Source organism: Anopheles nili, chromosome 2 (genome assembly GCF_943737925.1).
Source record: "Anopheles nili chromosome 2, idAnoNiliSN_F5_01, whole genome shotgun sequence".
In the NCBI taxonomy this organism is placed as follows: domain Eukaryota; kingdom Metazoa; phylum Arthropoda; class Insecta; order Diptera; family Culicidae; genus Anopheles; species Anopheles nili.
This window is the reverse complement of record NC_071291.1, coordinates 36,691,016-36,701,634: the sequence shown is the minus strand read 5'-3', so window position 1 is coordinate 36,701,634 and position 10,619 is coordinate 36,691,016. Positions and strand designations below refer to the sequence as shown.

The 10,619-nt window shown below is 47.7% G+C and overlaps 1 protein-coding gene across 1 annotated transcript; it reads right to left on the bottom strand.

Annotated features, from left to right (window-relative positions):
- Positions 1-5,878: 5,878 nt before the first annotated feature.
- LOC128722327 (uncharacterized) lies at positions 5,879-6,499 on the bottom strand. The gene is made up of 2 exons (XM_053816097.1): positions 6,220-6,499; positions 5,879-6,144 (listed from the first exon to the last, which is right to left on the bottom strand). The coding sequence occupies exons 1-2, from the start codon at positions 6,497-6,499 to the stop codon at positions 5,879-5,881; spliced, it is 546 nt and encodes a 181-aa protein (XP_053672072.1).
- Positions 6,500-10,619: the final 4,120 nt, after the last annotated feature.

The following is a 10,619-nucleotide window of genomic DNA, read 5'->3' as shown; positions in this document are numbered from 1 at the left end:
CCAATGCTCACGTCCACGTCTACGAATTTCCGAAAAGAAACACCAAACACCATAATACGGCCATTGTCTCGTCCTTGCGCAAGGAGAGCGCTAACTAGAGGGTGCGATTACCCTTGCCGGCATCAAGCTTTTCGGGGAATTGGTTCTTTTTTCCGTGCGCACCGTAGCGTACCAGGATTCAGGAAAGAATGCGAAAGTGCATCTCGGTACCGCACAACCGCTGGGGAACGAATGCGGAATTTTCACGTTATGTGCTTCTGCTGGCTTGCTTCTTGCTGGCCGTTGCTAAGGATGATTGACAATTTTGTCCTCTAAAGCTGGTTGTAGGGACGTTCCACTCGCGATGCTGCCAGGTGAATGTGGGCTCTTATCTTGACAGCATTCTGTTGAAAGAATGCAGCACGAGAATACGCTTGGAAACGTACGAATGTAACACACCGTTGGCAGAATGTTGGTGAGGTTCATAATTTCGTAAGAATTTTGAAAGGATTTTCACGATATGATATCTCGTATCTTGCAGGAATTTTAAACTGCATTACGAAATGATAATGGATGATTATTATTAGTCCACGAGCAATCTTATGTACTATATAATAACTTGGTAAGTTAGTTCGTAGGAAAGCTCTAGCATTAGGTTGCAAATGCTCCATGAATCCCCAAAAAACACCTTTATCAAAGGACTCCATAAGGCTGCGAAATTCTTTCACGAATATGAATATGATGTGAAACTTGGTACCAACGCTAATTAAATTAATTAATTCCTCTTTCCAGCGTTATGGCTCATATAAACGCATTCCCTGCGCATAATTACGTAAGCACACATTAATAGAAAAAAGAAACGTTTGTCCTAGGAAACCCATCTGTTCCTTTGAAAACGTGCCAGCTTGTGTTTTTACCGTGAACTATGTGATTGCTTCTACAGAAAAACCACATTGAAAAGACCATAGAATGGTACGGTGAATCAGCTTCTATGGTGTAACGCCGGAAAAACACACATTTACGGTACAAACGATGATTCCCACATCTCGCATTTCCTCACAGCGACCGGTTCGGTTGGCATTTATCCTGTGGGAGATGCTCTACTGCCACAAGAATCCTTCGCCCGTACAGCAAACACCGGTTCGGTTTCCTGCGATCGTGTGCTCCGACAAAGGCCAAGAAATTAATCATCGGACAAATGTGCTCCCGTGCGCATCATCGAACATACCGTGACTACAAATGTTTGCCCAGCGAGTGACCGTACCAGCAGAAGCACATATTTGCATCCTGGTCAAAAGGGCGATCAAACGCGTATTCTTCCCACCCACGACACGGTTGATGTGGTTGATCCAAGGTTTCCACCATGAAAACGACGTTTGTCGTCCAAACGACGCCCGTCGACCGTCTGGCTCCAATCAATCACGTTCGCTCCACCGCATGCCGCACGGTACGATGGCTTTATTCCGCTGAAAGTTCAAAAAACAGTCCGTTGTAACGAGAGAGGGAGAGAGACCAGTAAAAAAAAACCACCCGAGACGAGACAAAACACTGCTCTAACGACGCACCTCCTGGCCGGATCGAACCGGGGAAATGCCACCAACGTGTCCTCAACGGCATGTCCCGGATTTCATGCTTCCAAGCACTTGCGAGCGCATAAACAATTGCGCTCAAATTTGTTAGATCTGTCCATCATTTCTTGCCCAACTTTACGGCGTCTTGCGGCCGTAGAACACCGCCATCGAACACCACTCTCGGCTGCCGTGCGACGGTTTAAGGCCTTCTTCCAAGCCCATCCGCGTGGCGATGGAAAGATGGCACCCAATGGGATGGCGTGCCCGGTGAGGTGGTAGAAAGTACGCGAGAGGACGGAAAGAATCTGAAAACACAACCATCGCATTACAGCACAGTTCAGTGGAGGGCACCATCCGGTGCTTCCGCTCGGCGTCGGAAATGGAAATGGAACACTTAATAAGACAAATTGCCATCACACGGGTGGCACATGGGTGCGCCGTTTCGGCAGCGCGGGATGCGCAGGACGGCCAGGAGTAGAGGGAAAAAAATAGAAGGCAACAACCGTGGCAGCAGGAACAACAACACGAGTCATCTGTGGCATAATCGAACGGCTAGGAGGAGGCTGCTCCAGGGAGAAGGTGATTGTAAAATTTGGTTCTGTTTCGCTTGCGATTGCCCTGCATTTAGGGCACAATTTATGTGAGCCAGAACGGCGGGCGCGTCCGTATGATTTCCTACAGAAATGCGTACCTGGGCTAAGTGAGAAGAAGAAAACATAAACAACTAGGAATAACGATGAAGAGATGTATAATAGAAGAGCTAAGCTATATGAATCGTAGTGTAAATATGTTTCGAAATCGAAGCGCTTTAACAATTATATGATTTACATGTTATTTCCGTATTTGTTTGTCGCAAAAACTTTTAAAATGATTGCTTAATCCTGAGAGTTGCTCCACATGCAGGAAAAAAGGATACTAAAATAATAGAGATACTATTATTTTTATTATTTATTATGATTATTATTTATTATTATTATTATTCATGAAGAATCACATCAAAACAGCACTCTGTAAAATAATAATCGAATAAATGATATAAAGAGTCATACGTCGAAAATGCTTTACACAGTGCCTCGTTTTGCACAGATCAACAGATCATCTGAATGCTAATAGCATAACTCACAAAATAGCATAAAGTGTTAGCAGTCCATCTTTATTTACTTTCAACTGCTCCTTGATTAATTTTTACGGGAACTGATTGTCACATTTTTTTTTTTTTTTTATTTAGAAAGATTCAAAACAAAATCTTGCATAGTTTGGTGGAAAAGTTCGATTGGATGTAAAGTAAGCCATGATTTTGAAAGTCACACACACGTATGTGATTTCTGTCAGTTATAAAATCGTATTATCCTAATAGCTTTCAAATAAAACTTCAATAACTTGATGTATTACGATTCACAGCTGTACTTTTGTAAACATCTTTCTGCACAACACAAAATTGAACAAATCATTTGTATTCTAGCATCACCCCACATCAAACAGGACTTTGCATCCAGCAGCAACAAAAAAGTGTGAGCATAATTATAGCGAACGGTCCCTGGGTTCTAGCGGAGGTCGACGAAAACACAATAGTTAAAAAAACGCCACCCACGGCAACGGAAGGCAAAAAAAAAATAAGCTCAATAATCTGCCAATTCCAGCGACCCTTCGAAGGCGCGCGCCCGCGCGTTCCTTGGGTGATAACATTTTCGAGCATCTTTTCGCACACCGAGCGACCGGAAGAACCGTGGGACGAAGGTGGATAGGGCGTGAAAAAAAAGAAGGTAAAACAAGCTGATAATTACCACCACTGACGATAATTGCGCCAAATCGGGCCAATTATTTAAGTGACTTTGATGCTGCTACCCGTTTCCGGGCGACGTTCCTTTCGCGCCTTCCGTGAACCGTTCGCCACCGCACGAAGAAGCGTTACGTTTCTTTTATGGTTATAATAGCTAATTTTCATAAATAAGATTGCGATATCCCTTTTAGCACGCCGGCTCCGCGGGAACGTGTCTACCGCACGGGTGGGTTTAAGCGGATTAAGCGTGAACCGAGCGTGTTTTTCTCCATTCATTCGTAGATTCCTTTTCCCATAATGTCTGGCAGCAGAAAGGGGAGTTTTCTTTAGTAAGGCAAACAAACTTTTAATTCCTAATGGTAACGAACTTTGTATGTGTGGCACACTTTCGGTGCAATTTTAGGCCCGTATTGAACCCGATTCTACTATTTTTATTTCATCGGAAATCCTGAATCCTTTCGTAATTTGAGTCCATTCAATTCAACTAATTGGTGGCTTTGTGAATAGAAAATATTTATTCTTCCGAGAAGCTATTAAACATATCTACATAAGCTCTTAATATACTATCAACACCGCTGGTTCATACATCCCAATCACAATCGAAAACTGTTTATCAATTAAAAAAAAAGAACGTTTATAATAATAGTTACCGGATGTTCAAGATTATTTAATGATAATCACAGTGCATATTTTATCGATTGAGGATAAATTAATTTTGAAAATAGCATCAAGATCAGCTCGATTTAATTAACGCAAAAAAAAGTTGTCTATAAATAAAGGTGTACGTCAAAGTCCTCAAAATAAATCCTCCGTCACCTTCTCAGAAGAGGGCGGCTTATACTTCCACGTAACTATTTGAGCCCCTTTTGCGATCAATACATCGTCCGGAATACCATTGGTACAGATACGGCATAAACACTCAAGCGAACGGAACGCATTAATCATTTTCCGGAACCGATCGGCCAACCGCGATGGCTGCGGTGCAAATTAGAAGACACCACACACTACTTCAAACGATGCCACTCGAGTGGAGTGTGTGTGTGTGTGTGTGTGCGGAAGTTTCACCCGATCCAGATTTGCGCTGTGATCGAGAATATGATGATAGCCCCTAGCCGTCGCCTGTCAGGTGCAAATTGAAGCCCTTCGATCCGGCTCGTTGCCAATGCGCCCTCTAATCGACATTGGCCAGCAGTATCCGGTGGCTTCCGTCGCAACCAGAAGCTCCACCACATGCTCAAATGCAGCAGTATTAATTTTTTTTTGCCCCCCAACCCAGCTGCATTCGATAACATATTCAACCAACGGAAGACTTCCCCATCGTCGGTACCCAGTACCGGGTTATAATTACCTCCGCTGGTGGCTCACCGATTTGGCCACCGGTTTGCATGCACACCATCAACACCAACACTACCGTGCCTTGCGCCATTTCCGTCGTCGGGTGGCAAAACCGCATCTCGAGGTGCACCCGGAGACGCCACACAAGACGAGCTGATTAATTATGGCAGGACGCGTCGATCTGATGGATGCCTTGGGTTTCCGCGGTCGCTGCATCCGACCGTCGCGTGCATCTGCATGCAACAGGGTGAAGCGTAATTGCCACCGTCGATTGGGAATCCCGATATCCGATTGCTGCCGCTTCAAGTAGCGCTTGCGGTTCGGATGCATTACGGCACGCTAAACATGCACTGCTGACGGGTGGAAATTATCGATGAGTTGTCTTGGCGGGCTGCGAACACGATACTCGCAGTTCGCTTTGCTGGAGGGGCATTGCGTTGATTGATGGATGGCTGGCCAGCGAGTGGATCTTTGAGGTATGGAAACGACACTTTCGGGCGCTCAGGGATGGTTGTTTCATCGTTCAGGGATTATTGATTAACGGATGGCGTGGTTTAGATGCTAGCTTAAATTTGTATTTTTTGTATTGCTCTAAAACACGGCAAAAATCATTTTCCAAGGCGAATTTTTATCAACTAAATCGAGAAGTGTTCAACAAAAAGACAACGGCGTGACTATACTAGCTTGTTAAAGCACTTGCAAAATATGAGTAGTACACTGAAGCTTTAAAAACTTGAAAAATATGCACGACTCACATCACCGTCAAAGATTATGAAATGATTGTAATGATCCATTATAATCCAACGTACGATCGTACGGTCGTATAGCTTCACGTAACGAACATTTGAAAAGCAGTTAAAATGGAAACTGCCATCATAATTGTTTGATAATTTTACCGTTATCTGCAACAATAATTAGTACGAGAGATGGTACTCGAGGCAGATCAAACGAATCTTTTGTCCCAACAGATGAAACCTTATTGCATGGCACGAATGTGATATAAAGTTGTTGTCTATTGATTGTCGCTATCTGCACTGTACTATCTGATCAGTCATCCATATCAGCCATCTCGAATGAATGAATTCATCTAGCCATCGATTAAAACGCTCCGATCTACCATATGTTCAGACATTTTATTTCCATACATCAGCGCTTAAAAAGCTTTCCTTCATAGAATACTTCTTCAGTGCGTTTTCTTCAACTCCTTTGCCAACTAATACACATAGCCTCCGAGACTGCCAACACCGGTGTAACCCGCAACGGCGGGCGTTCCGGCCGCAACCAGCGTCGCCGACGGGTATGTCTGGATAACCTTCGTGTACGTGCTCGGTGCCGGATGGACGATCTTGCTGTATGTGGCCGGAGCCGCAAACGTAGCACCGTAAGCTCCCGTGCCGAAACTTCCATACCCAACAGGATAAAAGCCACCGTACGCGAGCTTACTGTGAGCCGCATCGTAGGCCGCCGTGTGATAGGAAGCTGAAGGAAGGAAGTTAAAATGCGTGAGATTGAGATGGCTTTTGGCGAACTGTGGCCACGAGAACGCGCCCTTACCTGCTGCCGGCAAGGTGTACGTCGATTTGATCACGGTTGGAGTGACGTATGCGGTCGCTGGATAAGCGGCCAGCCCGATCGAGCCATCGTACCAACCGAATCCGGACAGGCCCGTATAGGCTAGACCGATGCCACGCTTTTCTTGGCGCTTTTCTGTCGCGACCTCCGCCATTGCGATTTGTTGCTGCTGCTGCTGCGGACTTGCTACAGGACCAGCGAGGACGACACTGGCTACGGACGCCACCAGGAAGAGAGATACCTGGAGAGACAAAGATCGCATAAGAAAGGTGTTGTTGGATTTTAAATCAACTCCAGCTTCAAAGGTGAACCAACAATGAAAAGCTCCTACCGCGTTATACCGTTGTTAGATCAGCTTAAAATTCTACCTATGCAAAATGGTAAACCATCCTCAGATACGATTGCGATTATCGTCGTAGCTATTGAACTTCCCCGGGGAATTTGGGCCGAAAACCCCTGGCGATGAAATTTTAATCAATGCTACGCAACCCGCCTCGAATGATGGTCAGCTTTGGTCAGCAAATGCAAATCGGACAGGATCCAGCCATGGCACCTAAAAACGAGCCCATCGTCGATCATTGGCCACCGTACGGACTGCATCGTGGCCATAAGCCATATCGGATTGCCAGATTGGAGGCTTTCTGGCACGCCAGTTGATTGAATGATTGGTTTAGAACGGCTCCAACGGCTGCACGATGTCACGACGGGAACGCAATAAGGTCGACTAGCGCCGCCGGAAACGCGGCCCCAAAACGGGCATCTATCGCATCCCGTTCGACTGAAGTTAATGAGCCCGCGAAAAGCGCCATGATGCCAGGAAAAAGGGAAAACTAGCCTGCCGGCAACACGATGGACCCAACCGAGTCAGGTCCGTCCCGACGAGGCGCGTCGACAGTGACGGTAAAGTACAAAATAAACATCACTTCCGAGGCACCGATTTCACTTAGCGAATACCTGCGAAAGCTTTTTAGTCCCACACTCTCCACAGAGCGTCTCTCTTGCGAGCGAGCGGACGGAATGGAAAACGTGTAAATTCCACTAAAACGCCGCTGGAAAAACCGACCCACTCGCGAGCACTTCCGGCTTCCTGGGTGGCTGGGTGCGCTTGTACGCCCTGATTATGGGGCCTCCCTTTGGAAGGCCACCACCACCATCACGAGGACGATGACTGTGGACTGCTGAAAAACGGCTCGGATTCCACTTGGTACGAGATTTGAAAATTTTCTTTCCCTCCGACCCCGGGAATTTGTATGTCTCCTTTTGCCATGGAACCGGGGCACGCAAAGCCACCAGCTCGCTTTCGTTCGTAATTAGTCAAGAACTGGGAGCTGGCGCGAACTTGAACCATAAACCGATGGCTCCATTTTTTTTTTTTTTGTAAACCGTTCCCATGGGAGAGATTTTCCACCCGCTCGGTGAGGAAAACTTTTCCCACACTCGCACCCAGTTCCGCTACAACATCCGGATCATCCGTTACAAGCGGTGTGCCTCTTGACGACGACGACGACGCGGGGGGTGGCAAACTTTTGTCCGGGTCCTCGAAACTTTACCATCCGGCCACCCGTTCGCCTGGGCGTAATGAAGTTTCGCCACGCCAAGTGCCAACGCCACGTGCCACCGAGCCACAGCGCCTCGTGAACCGCGCAAGAACGCACGCCAGTAGATATTCATTAGTCGCCCGCAATATGTCGGTGCACATGTATGTGTGTGGGTGTTCCAGCATCTGGTTCGGGCCAGCATTTCCGGGGCAAACCCCCGTGGGGCGAACATCTCCGGGACGCCATCTGGCGGTGGATGAGCGAAACTTCACGCGGCACGTCCGGAACGGGCGACCACAAGTTTCGGGACGACCCCGGATTGCAGCGTGATGATCGTACCGGACCAGGTGATGACGTTTCCTACACGCGTTCGTTATTGCCCCCTGGGGCCGGGCTGGCCATGGCCATGGCCACTGGGCGCTCGTGGGAGTGCTGGCATCCTAAAATAAAGCAGCACGGATGGGTTGCGCGAATGCATGCGGCGGTCACATCGTTGGCGTGCACTTAACGACAGTTTCGGAATGGTGGTTCCTTTTGGTTTGGCGGTGGTTCGTTTTTCCTTCTAATTAACCTCCGACAGGGCACGTTTTAATTAGAATTGGATTTCGAATTCGGGGATTTTCGCAGCTCTATTAAGTTTGCCACCCGTCCTGGTGCTTGCCATTGGTTGTGCGGGAACATTCGAAGGTTTTTCGGTACAATCTGGTGCCCAAAACGACTTTCATTGTACGGCAAAACCTCAAACAAAGTTGTAAGAGATTTGCACATGATTTTAAAAGCACGCAAAGCTGTGAGCAAAAGCTCTTGAAACGGCTCCAATAGTATCTCTCACACCAGTAAGCTTACACTACGGGAAAAGGACTACGGGAAAAAGTTATTGTACTATTTGCGTTCATTCAGAAACATTGTTCCCCAGAGCGTGATGCAAAAGGTGTTAATTTCCGGCAACGAACTTAGACAAACAATATAAGCTTCTTTCTCCAGCACACCCATCGGTTAACTTTTCCTCAACAAATTCGCTTGTTTGCTCTGGTGCTGGATGCTCGTTCTTCAACCACGGCAACACGAAAACACGTCCATTAAAACCCTGGCCCGAGCGCCATAAGTCACTCGATCAACTCGTACCGTCCGCTGGGGAAATGACGCCACCAAAGATGAATAATCAAACCGTAGGTGTGTGTGTGTGTGGGGGGCTTAAACCAGCGAATGCGAAAGCTTAGCCTCACCGCTGGAGCCGTAAACTTTCAAATGAAGCGTTGCCATTTGGAAAAACTATAAAAAAACACACCCACACACACACACACACAGCCGCAACACCCTGCAAGTGTGCCGTTTTTCTCGCAATCAGTTGCCATCATTCCCCATCGAAAGGATCAACGGCGAAAGGGCCAGTAGTAGAAGAAAAAAAAATCCGCCCTTTCGAACGAATGGGCGAAAAAGGGATAAAAAATAAACGCCGCTTTCGAAATGGGGTGGGTGGGGGAGGCAAAAAAAAAGCCAGAACCATTCCCCCCGGCCAAAGGACACACGGGAAAACCTTTTCGATGTTACGGTTTGACTATCCACACCCGCAGGACCGGGCCCAGGATGCCAGAATTCGTCTTGCTTTTTTACTGCCCTTCCGATGCCGGCCTTTCGAGCGCGTTGCCTGCGACACTCGCACCGAGATGCTGGCAAATGAGCAGTTTCTCATTTTCTTCAACCCTCCGCCGCGGTTTGCGGTCTGTTGTGGCGGTGGAGCTGACCCGGATGGTGCAGGCCGGGCCTCCACCAACCGTAAGCCGAGCCGGGCTTTTAATCCGTTCGCTGCTGGTTTTTTCCTCCTCCTTTTTTTCGGTTCACTTGCCATCCCGTTGTGGGCTACGGAAGAGGAGCTTTCATTAACTTTTACCGTCACCCGCCATCACTCGACAGGTTCATTATCGATCGATCGATCGAGACGGAAGCAAGTAGAACAAACGGTGAAAGCGCAGGAACCACTCAGGCTCGCGCCCTGTGACACCACGGAGCGCACTTATTATGGTACGTGCGTTTTTCACCGGCCAGTTTCGGTTTGATTCGGTGATTTTTACTCAGCCGGTGCTTAACGAGAAGCCCCCGATCAAACGCCCTTCGGGCTGCCAAGGGAAAAAGCCTTCAGAATGGTGGGCTTTCCAGTTTTCAAAACCCCCCTTTTGGGTTTTACAGTGCTGCACGAATTTTTAACGCCACATCCCGGTGCCATCGTAAAGGGAGATTAAAATCAAATAAACTATCCTCACCCGACAGTGGCGTGAGAAGGGCGAGCGTTGGCGAAAGCTGAAATCAAATTCTTATCGATTTTATGACCACCCAAACACCCCCCTCCTCTTTGTTCCCACTCCCCGCTCGCCATACCCGTGCGGGGGATTTAAAGTTCTCAACGAAACCGGCGAAATTTCGCTCCACCCCCTGGTTGGATGGGTGGGTGAATGGGCGATCGTAAAAACTAGTTGTTCGTCCTTTTTATCGAACGTACGGAGGCGCACTACCAGCGCACCGTTTAAAACATCGCCCCCAAAAAACCCCGAACCGAGTGCCCTTTAAAGGGGCAGGATAAAATCTCAATTTAAATTCAATTTTTCACCGACCGACCCATTTGCACCAACGGGTGCCAGCCAACGGGGTGGGGGGTTCATAAAATCGGGCAAAATCTTCTGCCAAAACCACCGCACGGGTACAGCGGAAAATGGCCAGTGCACAGCATTTCGCGGTTGAAAAACCCCTGCCGATGCCTCAGCTGCCAGGACGCCAGCGAGTGGTGCGAGAAAAATGAAAGCTCGCAAAAAAAAAACGGCGCGCTTTTACGCGAGCTCCAATTTCGCG